The sequence below is a fragment of the Physcomitrium patens genome, chromosome 2, assembly GCF_059467195.1.
Source record: "Physcomitrium patens ecotype Gransden chromosome 2, ASM5946719v1, whole genome shotgun sequence".
Lineage (NCBI taxonomy): Eukaryota > Viridiplantae > Streptophyta > Bryopsida > Funariales > Funariaceae > Physcomitrium > Physcomitrium patens.
The window spans coordinates 18,626,072-18,650,278 of NC_143411.1; the positions used below are offsets into that span (position 1 = coordinate 18,626,072).

The 24,207-nt window shown below is 33.9% G+C and overlaps 1 protein-coding gene and 1 long non-coding RNA gene across 3 annotated transcripts; both read right to left on the reverse strand.

Moving 5' to 3' along the window:
* Positions 1-801: 801 nt before the first annotated feature.
* Positions 802-4,057, reverse strand: LOC112278984 (nematode resistance protein-like HSPRO2). The gene is made up of 4 exons (XM_024512972.3): positions 3,046-4,057; positions 2,307-2,613; positions 1,631-2,202; positions 802-1,514 (listed from the first exon to the last, which is right to left on the reverse strand). The coding sequence occupies exons 1-4, from the start codon at positions 3,721-3,723 to the stop codon at positions 1,419-1,421; spliced, it is 1,653 nt and encodes a 550-aa protein (XP_024368740.1). The 5' UTR covers positions 3,724-4,057; the 3' UTR covers positions 802-1,418.
* Positions 4,058-9,472: 5,415 nt separating this feature from the next.
* LOC141045085 (uncharacterized) lies at positions 9,473-11,706 on the reverse strand. 2 transcript variants are annotated; one of them, XR_016501785.1, is made up of 3 exons: positions 10,525-11,706; positions 10,109-10,184; positions 9,473-9,793 (listed from the first exon to the last, which is right to left on the reverse strand). It is a non-coding gene; the product is annotated as an uncharacterized LOC141045085 (long non-coding RNA). The 2 variants fall into 2 exon arrangements; XR_016501784.1 differs by having other exon boundaries at positions 10,435-11,706.
* Positions 11,707-24,207: the final 12,501 nt, after the last annotated feature.

Below are 24,207 nucleotides of genomic sequence, written 5' to 3' on the forward strand. Positions count from 1 at the left end.
CTATTATAATGAATTGTATTGATATTATTTTCATTATAAACTATTTTTGTAATTTCAACAATTATTTTCTTAATAAAGCATTCACCAAAGCTTATTCTAAGGATCGAATATTTCTATAGCTCTGATACCATGTTGAAAACGTCATTATTATTATTATTAATATGATCAATTGACACACAATATATATATTGTGTGTACCACAGTGACACCAAGAGTCACAACTCTTGGTGTAAGGTCAATATAGAGTAGATAGTATTCTACACATGAGACTAGTGTATTATACAGTATAATTCTCCCAATAGTTGGACAGTCTGGAATTTGCTGGGATTGCCAATGTTCGGAATCAGAGGTGGGAACTGGTCGAGTAGTTGAGGTTGTAGAGGATCTGACAATGATAACTATGATAAAATAACTTCTCCACGGGCTTCTGAACTGTTTACTCATGAAAGCTGGATGAGTTAACGAGATTAAAATCAGATTCAACAGCCGTTTTGAGATTTTTGTTAACGCTGAATGACGAAAAAACTGACTGTGAGTACCAAGGAGAATTACAACGTCTCTGAAGGATATGATGGGTATGAATGTGCAATTATTCTTGTTCTCCTCCAAAGGAAGATGAATTTGAAGCTGCTGTGAAAAAATGCTGGGCACTTAGGTCACTGTCTCAGAAAAAGTCTAAAGGAGGACGTTCACGTATTCAGAAAGGAGCATGCAGTTCAATTGAGTACAAGGATGCCAAGGTCCTGAAACTGGACAAGTAAACCTGGCTGCGAGATGTACCAAGATGTAAACAATCAGATAATAGCTGCAAAAAGCAATAAAGCATAATGCTTTTATTGGCAGTCACAAAAATAATAGCAATAACTTTCTGCTGCACATAGCTAACTCTGTAGTTGCCGCTACAATCTCGTAGCTAGGAGGTTGGTTGAAGCGGGAACAATATACACAAAAACGTTCGCACTCCGTAATAATGTAATGTACAAATCTACCACAGTAAAATGAGAAAACAAATGGAACCGAAACACACAATTTCCGTGACAATGGTGGACTCTACGTCTGTCTACCAATAACAGATCTGTCGAGGGCCGTCGAAGTCCGAAGACATTATCTGCACTCATTGCAGTCATAAAGAATCCATGACCCACTGAAACCTGTAATCCTCTAAGTATAGAATCGGGGAGTGCAGGTTAAAAACAGGCACAAATCCCCTTTAGCATGAGAACTCTGTGGGTGTGTGCGCATGTGCGGGAGGAGAAGGGACCAAAGGCAAGCACCCACTTCAGCTCCAAATGAAGAGGCAATAGCCCCAAGGATTGCTTACCACCACCCCGTGTTGATGGCTAACTTTGATAATATCCTCCGCTTGTTAGAGGAACAGTTGACAATCCCACGCTGATACATCCATCGGCACAGTCATGTCAAGCCCCCATGGCTCCTTGATACATGAAAGCAAGGGTCGCGTAAGACTGCTTCTTCTGCAAAGATCCTGGGGTCTTCCGCATAGATCCAGAAGTCTGTAAAACCGAGAAGCACAAACAGAATATCAGCACAGAGGATCCCAATACTGACCAAAATAATGTAGCTTCATTCTTTAGCTCCCTAAAATTCTATTGAAAAATAGGCTGTGTACCTTTTGTATTTGCTCTTCGACTGCGTCAGTCTTATTGCTATCACTAGAAGCCTTGCTAGAGTCTCCAGTTAGGGCATCTCGCGTAGTCTTCTCCAACATGAGCTGCCTCATGATAGCGCCCTCTTCGAGCTCTGGGTTATTATGCCAGTAGCTACCTAGGAAAGTCTTTGCGCCATCAAGGCTGGGAAAGTATGGTGGCTCGAAGTATATTTGAGATAATGCATCTGCGGCAGAGATTTCTGCTTGTGCAGTTGCCTTGTACTCTCCGCTGCCCATGACAGCGATCACTAGCTGCTGATATGAGAAGTAAAACTGCCGAACTGCTGCCTCAACCGCTTGAAAGGCTTGGAGTAAATGTATTGTAGACGAGTGGTAGGCCAAGGGTCGCCGGAATGGCGGAGTTATGTGAGTTTGCATCCCGTGCGAATGGAGCAAATCCATCACTGCCTCCAGGAGCCTTGGACCGCCTTTGGGATCAGCCTCTACTCCCACCACCTTGGGGACCAGATGCCGAAGGTCTTTGCAGCCCTTACTGATTTGTCGTAGCTTTGTGGATCGCAAACAGTATGCACCTGAAGAGTTCACAACTCATCAGCACTAAAAATTGCGACTCATTGACGCAAGGAAGCTCAGTTTGAAAGGATCATACACATTGAGAACATGAGGGTTATCTCACCTCCGCCAATATGTTCTGTGCTGACAGCTGTCTCATCCTGGGAAATTGCAAGCTCCTCCTTCAAGCGCATGAAATCGTCCGGGTCCATGATTTGGAGTAAATCCATTGTGGAAATGAGAAGCTTCCACACTCGCTCGATGATCCAGCAATTCTTGGCAGCTAATCCAATATCTCCTGCTTTGACCATCCTCTCAACATTCTGCAGCAGGCCGGAAGCTACTTCCAACCATGCCTCCATGATTTGATGTACAGTCGAAAGCGTGTGATCTTCAGGATGCCCAGACATGACTTGTCTGCACGCATAAACCTGCAATAGAAACTCTCCGTAAGATTCCTTCGTGAAAGTACTCAACGCCATTAAGAAAAGATCTATGAAATGATTGTGGCATGGAAACTAATGCTGCGAATGCAATGCATACGACACGAATTAAGTGAAATCGATCACGGCGTTTTCCGATTGGGGTAGTTCACTATACTAAAGCTCGTCTAAAATGCCTGCACTACTGAGAAAAATGAGCAGAATAAGATTGTGAAATAGAATGTCCCGAACCTTGTGAAAACCAAAAATTTATAATCCAGAGCAGAGGTAAATCAAAGAGGCAAAGTCCTACCGTTGGCGACTGATTGACACAAAGAAACTCCATTAAATTTCAAATCTGTAAGTGCAGACCTAATTGAGAGGTTCTGTCCAAATCCTAACAACAAGCGAGGATTAAAAAGTTCTGCAGAAGTAGTATACCTCAAGAGGGGTGCAAATTTTGTCATACTCTAAAACCGGCTTGGCAGCGAGATTAGGCTCCCCAAGGCCAAGAGTGAATGGTGCCCGCGCCATTTGACCCTCAATGGCAAAATGTAACCGAAAGCTTACGCTTTGCGCAGTCCTCCAAGCAGCAAGGCGGGGCAACAAGCTTTCTTTGCTGAGCCTGCTCACGATGGGCTTCGAACCAGACTTGTGCCACACTACCGACTCCGTTCCCACGGAACTACAACAATTAGAGAGATTGGACGTGGGCGCCCCCTCATCTCCCTCTACGATGCAAGCTAGAACTTCCAGCTGCAAGTTTGCAAGCGATTCCAGTCTACGAAGCCACTCGTCGCGATCTATGTAGGGCCGAGTGTCGCACAGAACGCCTGATATCACGCGGAAGACCAGCTCTAAACTGTGTAAAGCAGGTCTTACTACGCTTTCGTTTTCCCAAGACGGAAAATCTCTTGCCCGCCATAGCCGCCTCAGCTCAGGGAGGTGCAGGTAAAGCTCATACGCTTCAACCTGCTGAGGAGTCGGTTGCACAAGAGTTTCGATATCATATTTCAAGAGTAATGCCGGTACGGGCGTTCCGGGGAACACAGGGCAGGGCACCGGGCAGCGCCCTTTAGATCCCAATTCATCTGTGTCCATGCGTGGGGGAACCTCCATGGTTACAGTCCTGAAGGTACCCGAGCGGCGGTTTCAAGACAGGTCACGGACCGAAACACCGAAGCTACAACCAGGAAGTTTAATGACACCCTACACGTGCACGATCCCCACAATGCAAACATCTCCTGTTCAGATATCCACGAAGTTGTCTTCTACGGGCGAGGCAACAGTCCAGCACCAAAAACACCCCCAGCCCCCAGAGAGTTTCAGCTCCACTGGCGTCGGCAGCTTTCGAGAGCCACTGTCGCAGGTCCTCCCAACGAGCTCCACACAAACAAAACGCTCACAAACCCACCCTCTGGATCGACCCAAAATGTTCAAAGATTCAAACCATGCTTCGACGTCTGATACCGTAACCTGGCCCAGAACCTTTAAAGCTCTGACAAAACCAGGATCCTACTACGACACAGGTTTGTGAGCGCCGAAGCAGAGACTGGCTCTCCAGGTTCACCAGCTCCGAACGATCCAATTGGGGCTGTTCAAGGACACGCTCGTCTGAAACACGGCGCAACTCGAGATCGCGGTGCAAGGCGACGCATCGGACGGACGTCCGGAGTCTGAGTTGTCGCGCCGAACATGTGTCTAGAGCTAGTAGCGGGGTCAGTACCCCAGCAGAGCACTAAATGATCACCGGAAAGAGGTTCTCACACTATCGATCAACCAATCAAACAAACAAAGAAACAAACGTATGCTAGAGCTGCCATCGACGCAGTGCGGATGCTGGTGGCTACCGATCGATAATTGGTCAACCACGACTGATGCAGTTCGACACATGAGGCTCCGCTCCGAGGAGAGCACTCAATGTTTTGAAATTCCCAGTCTCTTACTTTATTTATAAACATATCAATATCATGATAAAAAAATAATAATAGAACTACTTATGTGGAGGATGGATTTCACCTCACTGAAAGAGAAAAGAATGGGATATGAAACAAGTCTTCTCATTGGCCATGATCTTGTTTTTCGTTTCAGTAGTAATGATTTTAACTGGAAATTTGTATGAAGTTCAGGAAAAGTATCCTTTTTCAACGTGAGATTGAAGTGGAGTGTACATGAACTGTTTTTGTGGTTGATAACAGATGCATTTGCTTGTTCATTAAATGTGATTGTAGTGTACCTAACCATTGAGTTTTGTGCAGCCTTTGTCGTTCGCAGAAGTTGTTAATAATGATAAGTTGTAATAAATTTGTTTCATTGAGTAATGTAAGAAAAACAAAAAACAAAACAAAACCAACAACAAGAGGTTCACCTCTGGAATAACACATTTTTTGAAATATGACTTTATGATTATTATTATTATTATTATTATTATGTTTTTTATCTTGTGTTTTTTAAACGTGCTTATTTATATTACAATTTCAAACAGCCAATTTTATTTTTAAAATATATAATACACTACTTTTAAAGTAGTGTATTATGTTTTCTAATTGAGTTTTTGAAGTAATCTCCAGAATCTAAGAATTCTTTAAATGAAAAAGGTTATACTTTTATTGACACATGATCATCAGCAGTTCTTGTAACTATAATAATGAAAAACATATAATAATAATAATAATAATAATAATTTGTCATTTAATTACATGCAAAAACTGTTGGACATTAATACATTGATCAGTAGCAGCTAAATATCAAACTTGGAAGATAGTTTGGAGCTTTGAGCAGTAACCAAATCTCAAGTTTATCATTGTTTGATAGTTGATTTATTACTGTAATCTTCAAGTCTCGAGCAGCTCTTCCAAAACTAGATTCAAATTTTTACATCAACCTTATGCTTTTGCTTCTTCAGTCACATGCACAGAATTTAAATCTGTTTTTCTTTATTTTTTTTTTAGACTTTTGCAATAGCAGCTTTCATCTGAAAAAGATATAAAATAGTTTATACCTATTTCTCTGGATGAAATGATGCATCAGCATTGACTTGTAGAGGAGAACAAAAATCAAAAACAGCATATTGTTTCACTAAAACAGTGTAGTTGGTCAGTGAATAAAAAAAATATTATATATACCATTTATAATTGATATTTTTAATTGGATAATAATATATGAATTATTAAATTTACCATGAATACTGTACTAGCCAACTTGATCATTCACTTTTTATGATTGTACTAAATAGTGTCTGAAATACAAATTCCTCCAATGAATCATAGGAAGAAAATAAATAAATAAATAAATAAATAACAGAATGTAAAAAATTAAAAAATAAGAAATGGGTATAACAAGAACCCAACTACACAACTTATTCATGCAATATACGACTGCAGTATGAGTTCTAAACCTTAGGCATTAAACACTGAAACTAAAACCACGAGCACTAAACCCTGAAAACCCTAAACCATCTGCTTGAAGGTGAGAAATGGATGAATGAATGGTTTGGATGGATGGGTATGTGGATAGGTGAATGGATGGATTAGTATATGCTACAAAAGAATGAAGTGAGAGGGAGTAAGGCAACATTAGAGCACAAGTGGAAATCATAAAATTGTATGAATTTACTAGTGTGCAAGAGTGTGTGTATTGATTTTTAAAATAAAATAAAATTACAAAAAAAAAAACTTATTAAAAAAAAAATTGTGTTTTTGGGACTTCCAAAAATCATGTCTCAATGATCATGATGTGCCACCATCCTACCATTTTTTTTTTTTAACTATTTTTAAAATCTCATCCCAATGAAGTGGATTTATGTACAAAGGGCCTATTCAAGAGCTACATGAGCAACTCTTCTTCAACAAGTTAGCATGTCTTGAGATTACACAACATGTTTGGTGTTTTCTTTTACCACTTTCTTCTTGTGGGTTGTCGTTATTGTTATTATTTGTAATAGTGTTACTAATTTATTGAAAAATACCAGCCCATATAAATCACTGGAAGCTGTTGAGTTTGGGCTCCCCCTCTCTCATCTTCTAACTCCAATTTTGTCTGTAGATTTAGGTTTTAAGTTTGTATCCATTTGTTCGTCAACATGGTCCAATGCCCAGCCTCACAATAGCCTATGTATACACTTCTTTTTTCTCCTCAGATGAGTACATGTTTGCCTATGCATCAAACAATGAATTCCATTATCTTTGGTTTCAAGAGACAAAGAAACAAAATATTAAATTTAGATCGTAATTCTGGTGTTTTATCCTTTGGTTTATATGATATTGTTTAATGGGTCTTATGATATTTGTGACGATATGCTGTATCAAACTCATTACTGTTCACTGTTGTATCAAAGATTATAAAACACACTTTACAACGATAAGAATCATAAACAAATCAAAAGAAACTATTGTCATTTCGATTCTCTGTTCTTTACAAAGACAAATATAAAGTTGGTTGATCACAGAATTTGTAAGAAAAGCAAAGATTTTGATAAGCACCGAGTTTTATGAGTATAAACCCAAACTAGGAAGTGGCGGAAGATGGCATATAAAATTTAAACATACTAGCCAGAATATTATGTTACTCGTTACCAAGTAAACAACCCAATACATTGTTAAAATTTAAACCTATCAATATTTACTTTCTCTTCACCTGTACATTATAAATTATTCTGCACACTTCGTGTGCAGTTCTGTGATCAAGGTTCAGCATCGGACACACAATCTACACTCGTGGCTTGCCGGTAACGAGGAAATTCAACCGAGTAATCAGGTAAATCCAGTATTTCCCCTGCATCGAAAACTGCAAACTCAGCACTCGACCCAGAAATCGTCGAGAGACCAGTCTGCGAACCACGCGCCGGTGCCTGCCTTACACCGATGCAGAACGCCACATTCAAAGACTAGTTGCAGCATCACCACGGCAGCGGACTGGCCATAAATAACCATATCCTAATCAACAGCAAATCGACGAGCATTTCAATGCCGCGGCTGCGACGGTTAGAATCGACGCCGCGTTGGCCGCAAATCGAAACTAAAGTGACCAGTCGATGCGCAGCGGCGGTTGCATCGAGCGGTGCTGGATGATGCCAGGGGTGTTGCTTCGACGCTGAACGTGCGATGGGGGAGTGAGGTCGCCCCTGATGTCGGGATGGGGTCGATGTGGGGGAGCGAGCTGGGGTTCAGAACCACGCGGCGGCGATCATGACCCAATTGGAGCGGGACGAATCCTAGTTCAGATGCAACAGTGAATCTCGAAGGCGCCGTCGCCGTTGCTGCTGGTCCTGCTAGTGCTGCGGGTGCTGGTGTAAGCAATATGGGTCGAAGCCCATGACTTGCTGATGTGGAGGCGGATTATTATAGTCCACTAAAGCAGAATTTAACAACCCGACACTGGAGGGGTTGCGCTGCTCTGCTGCTTCCAGCAGCGCACCGGCGCCAGTGCATGTGCATGTTCATCGATCATGTCGCTCCCGCAGCGGACCCAAGTGGGACGGAGGGGGCCTCGAGGGATCATTGCGTTGCAGCTGCTTGACCGACTGATTCTTGCAACAACAACCCCACTTCCAAGGTCTGCTCATCCGGATCCATCATGTGTTGGATTGTTTTTATTGTTGGTTATTATGTTATTACTTTATTGCTTTCGATACAAGCTAGAGAGAGTTTCTTATCTTGCTTTCTTTTTTCTTTTCTTCTTCGTTTTTTTGAACACATGAGGAGTCGTTACTTCTGTGCTAGCTTTCGTCAGGCAGTGTTAGAGATTTCATAAACGTCCGGGGATTTTCACCATCAACCTCTTGGTACCAACCTGCCAATTTCCTAAAGAATATATATATATATATATATATATATATATATATAATTTCATTTGGAAATTTATGGTAAATGCTTAAGATGATTGTTTTGCGTACACAAGAATTTAAAGTTGGGGGTTTTATTTCATGCACCTATTTTGCATCATGTTTTTGGCGTGTAAGACTTCAAAAGACTACTAATGCAACATTAAAAATAAAGAATGAGTATATCAATTTTCTCACAAATGTATTCAAATTCAAATGGAGATTTCATTTCAAGTTGCAATTTTTCTAAGGTAGATTGCTGCCTTTAAAATTCACTTTAATAGTGTTGTCTTATTTTTATTTATGTATAGAGCAATCTCATTTCATAATTAGTTGTAGTTTTGTAACCAACAACACAACTGAGCTTTTTTGAAGAATACATTCAAGATTCAATGCTCTCTTATCTGCTCTGATTTGACTATGGTGTACAAGTTTGTTTTGATAGTCAAATAATTTCATGACTTCCATGCACATCTTTATAGTTGATTGAAATGACAAACTTTGAATTCTCAACTCCATGGGATCTCTATGTGCTTGTGTTGCATTAATGGTTCTTTAGATTATTTTTATTTTTATTTTCAAACAAGATAGAAAAAATAATGTTTTAATATTTTTTATTTTATGTTTTTTTCTAAAAAAACGATTTGTAGCGCACAGAGTACTACAAATACACACAAACCACATAATATATATATATATATATATATATATATATTCAAATACACTCTTTTCAAAAAATAAAAAAATAGTGTGATTTTAATCTAAAACCAAAATATCATAATTGGTTTATTCAACGGCTATCATTATCATTGTTTTGAAGATTTATAATAATAAAAAAGTCTCTATTCATTTGGAATTTTTTCTTGATAAAAACTTGAAGCAAAGAATATTTCGAAAATAACCTAAAATAATAATAATATTGATGAATGATAATTCCAAATACCAAATTAAAATTTTTAACTTGACAGACTAGAAGTTGTTGGAATGAGATGTGGCATATATCAAAATCCTCAAACAACTCTTGAATTAGGACTTTTTGTGCATGAGGTGGTTAAATTCAAATTTCATTATTTAAGCAACTCCGATGTGCACAATAAAATATCGGCAACAGTTTGAAGTTTTCTTGGTCAATAAGTTTTCTAGCCTTTAGTAGGGCCACTTATTGGTTGTAGATTTGATACTAAATGTTGTTGTGGGTTTTATTGAAGACAGATGATAATAAAATTCCTATTTATGGAAACATCTGGAACAGTTATCCAAAGCCAACACTGAACCCAATGAACTATCTAGCTCATGTCATTGACTTGGTTTTGGTTTAGGGTTGAGGTGAAATGCCACATCATCCTTTGTTGAAAACAGCCTCTATCTCTACACACAAACACATGCTAATTCATCCCATCTTAATAAGTTAACAAACTTGGCTTAAATCTTTTTATCCAATGAGCAATGAACAAGAAATATTGGTGAAGAAATATTTATACTACTAATAATAATAATGATAGATAAGTGAACAAATGAAAACAAACCTTTATGAAGAGATTGTGCTGTTTTGGAGTATTCTTATTGCAATATGTGTATATATATATATATATATATACATACATACATATTTGAGTTCTATGTATCCATATATGGAGAGGTAAGGCTATGAAAGCTTGCAATCATGTGAGAAGAAGCCCATACTCAAATTCTATCATTGTTTGTTGTAAAAAGTCTTGCTGATGCCAAAAAGCCCCACACTTTGACCCATGAATTCCACCTACATAGTTTAGGTTCTTATTTTTAAAATATAAAATAAGGACCTAATATTTGAATGCATGCAAAGAAAGTCAATGTATGAGATAGATGGGATTTGAACATTTTGTTTGTTGACAAAACATCATTCTTTGACACATAATGGATAAAGAAATAGCTGCAAATAAATGTTCTGAATAAATAAAACAAAAAACTCTTATATATATATATATATATATATATATATATTTACAAATAAATGTGGATGGAGCTACTCATTTCAATTTTAATATCTTTCTCTTGTGTCCTATGGGGGTCCACTTGTAAGATACATTCTTGCAATTGGGTCTCCAGAAAATCCTCACCACCAGGGTAGCTGGCGTGTCCACGTAGGACTATCTGCCAGCTATCTACGAGGGCACGCCAGCGGGGTCAAACGGGACCGCGCCGGCTGACTGGACGTCCAGCGTGGCAATTCCCTGGCGCCAGCTCACTTTGCCGGGGTCGGCAGTAGGGTAGGGTTGACGTCATCTGGCGCCCCCAGTTGGATAGGGTTGCCCAGTGGCCTCGCTAGTTGTGGAGCTCACGTGTGCACAAGCGTTGCATTAATACAAAGTCTTTGAGATCTGCGTGTAATTCATCGACTTTATTATTTTTATTATTATTATTATTATTATTATTATTTTCTCCTTTGTCCTTAAGTTGTATGCTTCACTATAGATATATCCCTACATTTTTCTTGCCCTAGAATATATTGTTTTTAGCAGCAAAGGAGCTATCAAAGTTGTGCATTGATATTTGAAGAATTTGCAATGTGTACAAGTTGGAAGAATTAGGCAAAATGAATGTTTCATTTCATGAATAAAGATGGGCGTTTTGAATACAGAATTGTGATTTTCAAATTCCAAAGAATGAAGCGTTATTTTAAAGAACACTCATAATTATAGAAATTGTATGCTCAAACTACCACAGAATTTGCGATTTTTCACAGTTTGCAATACATGATGAAATTATACAATAGGCACTTTTTGAACCTCAAATTTTCGCAATAGACAGTTTTAAGTAAGAAAGATTTTCAAGTACTTGAAAAATTTCAGTTACATAATGTTGATTTTTATTAGTAAATGAACCACTTAAATAATCTTGTCCATGAATTCACTCCTTTTAGCAAATTTATCTTCTTCATTGCTTTTACCAAATATTACAAAGTTTTGTAAACCCAATTTTGTTCTTCTGTTGATCATGTTGCTAAAATTCAATATCATGTGTGCAAGAGTTTCTCTCTTCTTGTACATTAAAAACAAATTACAATGTGAAGATGCCCAAAATCTCTATTTCTTTTGAAATAAAGCCACATAAGGCGTTGATTTGTCTTTTTGTTTTGTGAAGTACCAAACTCGGTTAAAAGTGAGAATACAATTCAAAAATGGTTTTAAAAAAAAATTACCATAAGAGAAATATGATTGAATCTCATTTGCTTTGTACCTTGTTATGCATGGAGGTTTTTCATTTTATTATTATTATTATTATTATTTTCCTCCCACTTGGCTTGACTTTAAGTTTTTAATATGAAATCCATATGTTGTACTCAATTTGTTTAATAAGGTACAATTTAATTGAAAGAAAGAGTTGTATGCTTTTAAAATTGTGATACGAATTTTATGGTTATAAATTTAATTGCTATTATTTGAGCTTGTGATCTGTATCTCAGTAAATGATGAGTTTTTAATGAAAAAAATAAAAATAAAACCTTAAGAGCAAAAACGCTTCAATTGTTTACTCATTTGTAATTCTATGATGGTATAAATGATGAGAAATTCAATTTCAAAATTTTAGATGTAAATTTATTTCATTTTTCATACATATAAATGTTATTTATTCAAAGATTAGAAATAAAATTATTATGTGAATGTGCAAATCTCCTCTACTCTTCCAAGTTCTCAATTCACTAGAATTCAAGAGATTAGACATGTCTCTTCATTGACCTTTCTTCACAACTAAACCCTAGAATTATAACACTCTTCTCATGCCTAACCTCTTATCATTCATGTCTTTCCTATTCCACAAATATTAAGAATGGTTAGCTCCTCGAGCATTAATTTCTCATCACAATTGACTTAATTAATTTATTTTTCTTCTTCTTTATTCACATATTTCTTCACAAGATACGGAGGATGGAATGTATGTCGAGATATTCAACCATCATGAATGAAACAAACAAAGGGTCCACTTGTTAGAAGAACACATCACCATGAGAAAGTAAGCCAAAATTATATACAAGCTCCTTCCTTCCATAAGGTCCATTTTCTTTTTGCACATTGATAAGCCATATTTTGCATTCTCCTTACCAATAGCTACATGTGCCCTATACAAAATTGACTTAAGTGGGAAGGTGGTCAAATTCAAGCTGTCAGATATGGCTTGCCATGTAACCTACTTGACACATCATGTGGGGCCAATTTTTGCATGATATTTTACATTACTTTTTATTTCATTTTTTTGTCTTGATTTTAGGGTCAAATAGGTTTCAAAGCGGAGGTTTTCATTCCACCAATTTATAAAAAGGATCTTTATTGAAAGACTACCACAGAAACAAAAAGAAGGACCTATTCATAAACAGCCATAAAATGTAGTTTAAAAAAAAATCAAAATATGAGAAGTGTGCAAGTTCAATGTACAAGGGGGACAAGTTGGGTTGTGGGGGTTCCACAATTGGTGATGTGAGGAATATTGTTGGAATGCTTGTTATCTGGCATGGCCACAGCTGCACTTGTTTTGTGGAATCTGAATGTTTGTGCCATCAGATCTAGTGGAATAAGAAAGTATATTTATCACACTCAAAGTGAATTTCATTCACAATGATAAGGTTTTAGGGTTAGGGCGAGTTACTATTGCAATGGAGATGTTTGCAGATTGTGTAAATGTATGAATAAATAAATAAGTATTTTTTATGTCAGAGGATCAGGATTCTATGCTGCATGATGCAACACAATTGTATAACAACAACATGAGAAGATGGAATAAAAAGAAGAACATGACATCAAAAATGTGTTGAATTGCCTCAAACAACTAAAACCTCAACATCTCATTAATATTATTAGGACAATTTTTTTCTGAAGGAATATTATATAGTTATTTAGGGTTTTTTAATTCAAATCATTTAAATTTTTTTTGAAGTAAATAATAATATTGTTATTGTTAAAACATTTTTTTAAATTAGTGCTACAGTGATAATTTTTTTTATAGGGGAGAGAAGGAGATATTTCCATCAAAATTGTTTACAAAAAATAAATTATTGGATAAAATTTTTAAGCACACAAAGTATCTTATAAATATTATTAAAGATGAAAATGATCATTAACTTATTGATACAACAATAGAATAGATTGAAGTACAAGAATTTGCAATTGTGATTGGTGGTTACTAAGTGGTGAATTTTAGATAGATCTATAAGAGGATAAGATGTAATAAAAAAATGATTCACATTAGATAAATCAACAAATCAAAACCAAAAAAAATATGAATAAAATACAAAGCAAAAGGAACTTCAAATGTAATGTTGAGATTTTATCAATAATAAGGAAAAAAGAAGTTACACAAATACTACACGAAAACCAATAAATTAGAACTAAGAAAATATGGAAAAAATCCAAACTTGCAGCTATGTAATAAATTTCTCCACAAATTCACTTTTACAACATATAAAACATAAAAAGTAAAAAATTATTTTAAAAAAAAGACATAATAATAATAATGAAAATATAAGAAAAATTAGATTAGTCATACTGATTTTAAATAAAATTTTATGTTATCTAAATATAATAAGAAAATTAAGATAAAAATTTGAAACTAAAATAAACTCATTATTTTTATTAAATTACTCTTTTTTTATATTATTGGCATTAGAACACCAAAAGTAATGTTAAATTTTAATGTTATTTAATTTTCAATGATCTTATTATAATTATTTATACATAAAGAAAATTTTAGAATCAATGAACATAAAAAAAAAATATAAATATTTCTAAAGAACTAATAAAAATTCTTAGAATCATGAACCATTTTTTAAGTGTATATAAATATCACATATATATATATATATATATATATATAATTTTTATATTCTAATTTTTATACTAAAATTAAAAAAAGAGTTTTGATTTTTGGTTATTTGATATTTTTTACCATTTTTAAAATAGAATTATCTACCTTCCACCAAAATTTATAATTTAAAAAAATTATATATATATATATATATATATATATATATATATATATATAAATATAATAGCATTGTATAAAAAAAAGTATTTTACATAGAGATAAATAAAAACCAACCGTAATTATTTAATATATATAAAATAAACTCAAAAATTAAAAAATATATTTATTTTAAAGATAAGAATATTTTTTTGATATATAAATATTTTTATTCATAATATAAATCATACAAAAAAATATGAGATTAAGAAGATACTAGTATTACAAAGTATTAGTATTACAAAGAAAAGATATGATTAGTATTAGGAGTTTTTTTTTTTTTTTATAACTTTGAAGAACACATTTATAAAATACAAAATTAATCAATAAAAAATTAATAGGAAGATTTGCTAATACAATAAAATTTCATAACAACATATGTAATGAAATTTTTATTGAAACTTATAAAATTTTCTTAATTATTCTTTAAAGGCTTTTGAAATCATTTAATTTATATTAGATAGTATTTTATGCAAGATTATGCAAAAGACATAATTCTTTTATTAACCAAATATTAAATTAGAAATTATATTATACAATTGAAAAAATAGCTAATAAGAAGGCATTTGAACTTGAAAATTTGGTGCAAAGTTTTAAAAATATTTTTAGTTTAATTTATTCTAAGATTAATTATAAGTAGTTTTTGGAGTTTTTTTATAAGGTGTTATTTTTTTTCTATTACAACTAAGCAAAATATAATACAATTTCACAATTAAAGATAAAACAAAATTAGATAAATACCAACCAATTTTTTTACTTGATAGCATATATAACATCTTTGTTGATATCTTTTAAATAGTACTATGACCATTTTATTATAAAAATTAGTAATCTTAATTAAGTAAATCTTGATAATTTTTCTATATATTAGACTAATAAATTAAAGTATTCGAATTTACTACTTAGACAAGAAGATCTAAGATTATTATAATTCTACTAAAACCAAATAAATCTTAAGATTATACATATTTTTTTGATACAAATTAAATTTTATAATAAAAAATTCTTGGTATAACAATACTTTTACTTGAAGTGGCATATAAAGTTATTGGTATAAGTAATAACTTTATTCTAAGATATTTAATTTATAAAATTATGCCTATATTGAAACAATGAGTTCAATCCATATTTCACTTATCATTCATATCATACTTACAAATACTACAATTGGTCTACTTCACACTATTGTAGTTATAATCCAATAGTTTTAGATCTCAATCCATATTTTTTTACCATGTGGTATTACATTGGTTTTAAGTTGATTATATATATTATTATGTTATACTTTTGTTCTTTGCATTACTATACTTAATCTATTTAGTTTGATTATCTTACATTTGTTCTCTCATGGTATCAGAGCAAACTTCCTTACATGGTATTAGCTTATTATTATTATTTTTTTGAAAACTTGAGTTCTTTTTTCATTGATTTAAAGTTTTCTTTCTTCATTTTTCTATTTGCTGCCATACTAACTCTATAAGAGTGTATTATCCAATTTATACATCTAACTCTTATTTTATGATAAAACTAATATCAATATACATTCTTTTATTGCTTTCTACAAACTACATATTCTAATGATACAATAACACTTCAATTTCTTTCTTCTCTTCTATTCCTTTGTTTCCTTTGTATAATATACATTGAGCATTACCAAATACAATACACTATGAATACTTATAAAAGTGTTTGTTCTGAAGAAATAATGCCAATAAGACTCAAAAACTACAAATTTTGAGCTATGACATTGCAAAGCATCTTTGAAAAAGAAGATATATTGGACCATATTGAACCTAAAAATAACTCTGCTATAGAATAAGACAAGAAATACAAGGAAAAGGTAATTGAGGATATTATTGCTACATGTAGGATCTTTGACATTAATTGCAAGTGCATATGATATTTTGAAGCCTTCTTCAAATTTTTACTAGTTCTTGACTTGCACCACACCATTGTTAATATCCAAGATCCATGAGCTGCTTGGAATCATTTTAAGAAAATCTTCTTCATCAATACTATATTTGATACTATGGTTGTATTTAATAATTGAGAACACTTTCAAATAAGTGAACAATAAGTTGTTAATTCTTTTATGCAACATGTAAATGTTATTATTAAAGATTTAAAAGTTATCAATCTAGAGCTACCTTTAGAAGCCATTTTTTACAAAATATCAAATCATTTATCAAAATATTTTGAAAAAATTATGATACACATGTAAAATAAAAAATAATTACCTTCTTTAGATGAGTTGTGGAGTCGACTTCATATAAAAGAAACTAATGTGGTGCTTAAGAAATCTTAAGAACTTACTGATGAACCTTTTTTTTATAAAAATTCAAAACATCTATTATAATCAACTCTATAAGGGCTCTTTGCATCATTAAGGGTGAAATTGTGGTTTATCAAATAGGCTTCAAAGACCTTGATATCATCATTAAGGCCTTCTATAAGAGCTCTTTATTTTTTCGCAATGCAAAAAAAAATGTCATATTTCAAATATATGCTATGCACTTGCTAACATGATTTTTCATTAAGAGTATACCAACAATCATTCATTTGCTAGAAACTCAAGTCGATTCTCTTTAACATCACTAATCCACAATAGTTATAGAATTAATATTATTAAAGAAAATTATGGTGATCCAAATCTGATTGATTTCTTAAGTAATAAAACTATCTTAGAAACCTTTGAGCTACTAATGCTTGAAAAAAAAATAAAAAATAAATGGATTTTAGATTTTGGTGCTTTAAAGCTTTTTATTGTCAACTATTTTATCTTCAACTAGATAGATTACTTCAAAAGTATCACAATCATATCATCTAAGGGTAATGCCTATATAATTATAGACCAAAGGTCAATCAATTTTTCTATGTCTAATGAAAAAATAAAAACTCTCAAAGAAGTTTTCTATGTTCTTGGTTTAGAGAGAAACATGCTATCTATCAATCAAATTACAAATCTTAGCAACTTCTACATTTTTGGACTTAAACAATATGTTGTCATATCTGCTACTAAATCTCATAAGATTATATGCCAAGATTAATGAAATTGTGAAAATAGACTATATAAATTAGAATAATTATCTACTCATAATTTTGATACTAACACTGGTACAACAATACTACATAGGTAAGATATAGAACTTCTCAAATTAGAAACATCTAGCAAAACTACAAATTTTTTGATTGATGGTTGGCACTTACATTTAAATTACTTAAATTATAAAAGTTTTGAATACTTATAAATATACCATCTAGTTTCAAGACTTCTTTTTTAATACAAATTGAAATTTGTAGTCATTATTATAAAAAAAACAAACCAAGTATAGAATTCTTAAATAAGCCAAGAGTAGAATTACAAAACCACTAGAATTCATATATTTAGATGTGTATTTAGTTAAATCCTTAGTTCACTCATGTTATTTTATTTTTTTTTATAAATATTTTTTCTAAAAAATCTTAGATATGCTTCATAATTTCAAAAAATTAAAATCTTGACATGTTTAAGAAATTTCTTGTATTAATTGAAAAAAAAACATTTGAATACATCCTCTTACTTTAATTCGATTGAAGAAGAGAATTCATTTTGTAATTTTTTTTCAAGTACCTATAAAAACATGGAATCACTTCACAATTATCGATTGTTCATATACTTCAATAAAATGGTAGTTTGAAACATAAAATAGAACCATATTAGAAAAATTTAAAAATATGCTTATAAGTAGAATTATATTTTTATTTTTAAGGACCAAAGTAGCTCACACTACTATGCAACTTGTTAACTATACTTCTACTCTTGCAAACTAAAGTATGCCACCTAATTATCTTTTCTATGATATAAAAATAGATGTTAGTTCAATAATTTTTTTTGGATGTTTTTGCTTTATAAAAAAAGATAGCATATAATAACACAAGCTTGAATAAAGAACAAAGTTTAAAATGTATTTAAGAATTGATGACAAGTCTAAGAATTATAAAGTATATCTTCTTACTGATTGCAAAATCCAAATTATTTAGAATGTCTTTTTTGATGGAACATGCTTTTTCAACTTAGATCTCACTATGACAAATCTTACCATTGAAGATCTTCAATTATTCTATTAAAAAGAAGCTATTTCCAACAACAACAATAACAATGATGAAGAAGAATTAAAGACCACACCTACTTCTAATACTACTATACTATTTCTTGGTAGTTTAGATATCCTAGACTCTTCCATACTCACTTTGACTTCAACTTCACCAATTTAATCCACATTAATTTCAAGCTTACTATCAATCTCAAAAGAAATATCTACATTAGCATCTATATTGAATATCATGCCTTACTATACAAACTTTGATGATATTTATACTTGGCCATCTTGCAATATCAATAATATCCCTTTTACTAAATCTAATTACGTTGATGATCTAGTCCCATGTTCTTAATCATTCAAACACTTATCAATTAGCTCTATAATATCATCTTCTACATTTTGCTTAAGAAAATAATCTATAAAGCTACTAGAATGGATATAAGATTATTTTTGTAGATTTATTACTTTACCTATTAGGAAACCATTTTCATATTTTGAAGCTTTCAAGGATGTTGGTTGGAGGATCTCTATGAAAAATAAAATAAAATCTATGTATAAAAATAATACTTGAATAGTCATATCACACTTAAGGCTTAGCTCAAACCAAAAAGTATCTTATAAAAGAAAAATCCAAGGTTAATAGTCCAAAGTTTTGAACAACAATCTAGAATTGACTTTGAAGAAATCTTTACTCTAATAGTAAAATGAAGCATAATTCATATGATAATAGTCTTAGAAGCACAAAAAAATTATAAATTTTTCCATATAATCACTAAGACTATGTTTCTCCATGGCAATTTAAAAGAAGAAGTATACATCATCCAACCACAAGATTTTATTGTAATTGGACAAAAATATCTTGTATACAAACTTTATAAAGATTTCTACAATGTTGTGCTAGAAAGTAGCATAATATGTAAAAAAAAAAACATCAAATTTTATGAATATTTAGATTATAATTTATAATAAAATAAAATAAAATACTTATTTAATTTATTTAAGTTTTTAGTTTAAATTTTGTAATTAAAAATAGAAGTTATAGAATTTATTGATAAGGAGTTTAGAAGGACTTTGATATTAAGGTGTCAAGGACAAAGACTCGATGAGGAAAAATATACACCAAAAGGCTATCTCGATATAATAAGTCAAAATATAAACAAGTAGGTATATTAAAAGGAAACTGGAATGGCTATTGCCACAAGACAAGAAACTAAAGACTCTTGAACCTGGACTAGAAGCAAGAAAGGAGTTGACAAGAGTGAAGAAGCCTTCACTCTTGTCTCTATATATACTATCTAACTAGGGGCTACGTGGCGACGTTCTATAGGACCTCCAATATGTGTTGACTTTGTAGGACACATGCCTTGACTTACAAGGCAAGTTTTTCTACGTGTGGGCCACATAGTTAGCTTGATCTTCAAGCTAACAACATGTGTGGCACATGGCCAACTTGTTGACCACGTTTCTAATCCAAAAAGTCAATTAAAGACACCTATGAAGTCAAAGCAGCGTCTAGGAAGTTTCTAGGAAGCTTCTATATGAAATATTATACAATTAACTTACTTTTATCTACTTTTACTTACTTCTACCTATTTCTATATGTAATTATTAGCTTACATGATTATGGCCGTGACATTACCCCCCCTTCTAGAGACGAGTTCCACGAGGAGCGGTCATCATATGTTGAGGAAATCTATGATGCGACGAATTGTATTCGCCACATACTCTGATCTCTGTTCTCTTCGAAGATGATTGATAGGGCCTCTCAACCATCGGTAGTGTCCCATACCAGGGCGGGAAGACCACCCAGTTATTTGATCATTATTGAGGCCTTCATAACTTCCTTCGAATAGAATATTCGGAACACCATCAGGAGTTGTTCCTACCTCTAGCAAAATCACCAAACATCGGGAGTCCCTTCCCAAATCGTGATACCAAACGCGTTGTATTTCACCATCTGTTCGAGGAAGAACATGTCGTTTTTGAAGATCTTCATCTCGATTGCGTCGTCTTGAAGGTTGTGACAATCGTAATGCCTCGTCCAGCAGGTCAGCAAACGAAGGTTTTTGAGTTGAATCTGCTGGTTGTTGGCTCTCCATCTAATTAGCGTCACAAATGCAAAGAAGTTACAAACAAGGATAGGAAATTGAATGTTATCTTGCCTCAATCTTGTCTCTTTTATAAGAGAGATTTTCATCTTGGTTTTGATGGATGTCGTTGATGAAAAACTTTGACTTTAGTTGATGCATTTGCTAGATTCCTAGATGGCTCCCATGTGCGTTCACTAATATCATATCCGCGCCAATGAACAAGATATTCCAGCTTATTTTGGCGCCGCCTTGAGTCTAATATCTCTTCCACCTCAAATTCTTCATTATTATCTACTTCTATAGGAGGCGGTGGCATTTGTCTTCTTCCTTATATATCCACTATCTTATATGGTTCAAGAAGAGATACGTGGAATACAGGATGGATCTTCATTGACTCTGGTAGATGTAACCGATATGCAACTGGGTTGATCTGTTCAGAAACAGAAAAGGGGCCAAGCCTACGATAGTCCAACTTGTCACAAGGTCGAGTAGTCTTGATATTGCGACGAAGTAGCCATACCTTATCACCGACGTTGATCTGTGGTTGCTCCTTACGATATAGATCTGCGTTTATTTTTTGTCGTTCTTGAGCTTCCTTCAATTGTGTCTTCATTATTGCATGTAACTCTGACAACCGATTTGCCATATCTTCTGCTGCAGGATTATCAACTTTTGAAAAATCAAAAGTATCAAGTCGTGGATGATAGCCATAATTGGCAAAGAAAGGTGTTTGTTGCGTGGAAGAATGTACCGTATTATTATAAGCAAACTCTGCCAATGGCAGAAGGGTTGTCCAATCATCTTGTTGGTAGTTGATAGTACACCTTAAATATTGCTCCAAGACTTGGTTTACGCGCTTTGTTTGTCCATCAGTTTGAGGATGAAAAGCCGAAGATAGTTTTATGTCCACTTTTAAAATCTTGAAAAGGGTCCTCCAAAATCTTGACACAAATTGAGTTCCCCTATCCAATATGATATCTTTAGGTAATCCATGATAGCGATAGATATTATCAATGAAAAGCTTAGCTGTTTCTTCACCTGTGATAGATTTTGTACATGACACAAAATGTGCCATCTTGGTGAAACGATCTACTATCACAAATATAGAATCATAAGATCTTGAGCTTGGAAGATCTGTGATGAAATCCATAGAAACAGAAGACCATGGTTGTTCTGGTATAGGTAATGGCTGAAGAAGTCCGTAAGGTCGATGACGAGGAATTTTTGATCTTGAACAAATATCACATGATTGCACAAAGTCTTTGACTGACTTCCACATTTGTGGCCACCAAAAATCTCTTGATATGAGTTCCAAAGTCTTATTATATCCAAAGTGCCCTGCTGCTGGAAAGTCATGATGTGCTTGAAGAACACGTAAACGTGCTTCTCCTTCTGGAACATATAGGCGTCCTTCAAAATATAATAGATTATTCTTGAACTCGAACTTAGAAGGATCATGAGACTTGGAAGAATTATTCTCGATATCATAAACAAGAGGGTCTGAGGACATACTAGACTGGATTTGCTTGAGAAAAGTTGAATCAACAGTCAATGTTGATTTCATTGCTCGGAGATGAAATTGCTCCGGTTTCAAGAGGACCGTTCTTTGTTGCTCAAAAGCTGCATCTCCTTCTTTTGGTGCAAAATAAGAACGTCTAGATAGGGCATCGGATAAACCTTGTTGTTTTCCTGGCCGATAAGTGATAATGAAGTCGAATCTTGACAAAGACATACTCCAACGAGCTTGACGACGATTCAACACGTGTGCTGACATGAAATACTCGAGGTTCTTGTGATCTGTATACACAGTGACTGGACTAGAAGCGCCTTCTAGATAATGACGCCATTCTTGAAAGGAATCCACGATCGCAAGAAGTTCTTTATCGTGGATCTCATAATTGATCTCGGCTGCTGAGAATTTTCTTGAATGAAAAGCTATCGGATGGAGTTTGTCATCTGTTCCCATTTGTGATAAAACTGCACTCAAGGCAAAATCTGATGCATCTGTTTCCATAAAAAATGCCTTGGAAAAGTCAACACGATATAAGACTGGTGCAGAGACAAACGATTTCTTCAAGGCTTTAAATGCTGCTTCCGCTTCTTGATTCCATTGAAATTTATCTTTACTAGTCAAGCGTGTAAGTGGAGCTGCAACTCGTGAGAAATCTTTGATGAAGATCTGATAGTAATTGGCAAATCCCAAGAAACATTGGACATCTCTTACCGTCCTTGGAATCTTCCAATCCACGATTGTTTGGACTTTCTTAGAATCCATCATGAGACCATCATTTGAAATGATGTATCCTAAAAAGTCAACTTGAGTAGTGTGAAATACACACTTTTCCATCTTGGCGTACAATCCTGCATCTCTAAGTTTTTGTAATACTTGATGAACATATATTTCATGTTCTTCGACGTTCTTGGAATAGATCAGGATATCGTCTAGATAGCAGACGACAAAATTGTCTAAGAATTCACGAAATACATCATTCATGAGATGTTGAAAAGCAGCTGGTGCATTCGTGAGTCCAAAGGGCATGACATTATATTCGAAATGTCCATACCTGGTTCGAAACGCAGTCTTCCATTCATCTCCTTCTTTGATCCGTACTAGATTATATGCTCCTCTTAGATCTATTTTTGTATAGATCTTAGCTTGATTCAACTGGTCAAGGAGTCCTGATATCAAAGGTAATGGATACCTGTTCTTGATTGTGATCTTGTTGAGTCCTCGATAGTCAACACACATTCGTAAAGATCCATCTTTTTTCTTTACGAATAGAATTGGAGCTCCTGCTGGAGATTTTGAATGGCGTATGAAATTCTTCGCTAAATTCTCGTCAATATATGTCTTGAGTTCAGCCATCTCATCTTGCGATAAACTGTAAATTGGTCCAAATGGTGGCTGAGTTCCTTCCTTGAGGTCGATTGAACAATCATATGGACAATGCTCAGGAAGAATATCTGCATTCTTTTTCTCAAAAACGTCTTGATACTCCTGATATTGACTTGGAATGCCACTTGAAGTCTTTACGCTTTCAGAAATAGGTGCAGCATAAATAGCAAAAGTTGATCCTTCTTTTGCTGCGTGTATAAATGCTTTTGCACCTATCAGTACGGGTTTTACTGTATTAGACTTATAATTTTTTACTTGGTTCGTAGAACTATTAATAACGCTTTTGGAAAAGTCAAGTTTACGCGAATTCCAATCTATTCGAGGATTATATTTTTCTAGCCAGGATAAACCTAAAATAACTGGATTGGACGGGGATTTAATTATGTTAAAAGCTATGTAGCTATCATGACCGTCTATTGTTACTTTTATAGGATGAGTTTCATGAGTGACATCTCCAGAAGACAAGGGACGACCATCTATGACTTCTACATGTACTGGTTTAGGTTTCTGTACATAGGGTATTTTATGACTTTTAACAAATTGTTCATCTAAAAAACATGCTGAGGCTCCCGAATCTAATAAAGCAGAGGCTTTGTAATTCTTAGGTCCTAAATATAAGTCTATTATAAAACAAGGAGAGGATTCTGAGGAGAGGATAGGACCTTCATTAGGAATTGTACAAGGTTCCAGCTGCACGGTCCCTATTGTAGCTGGACGAAT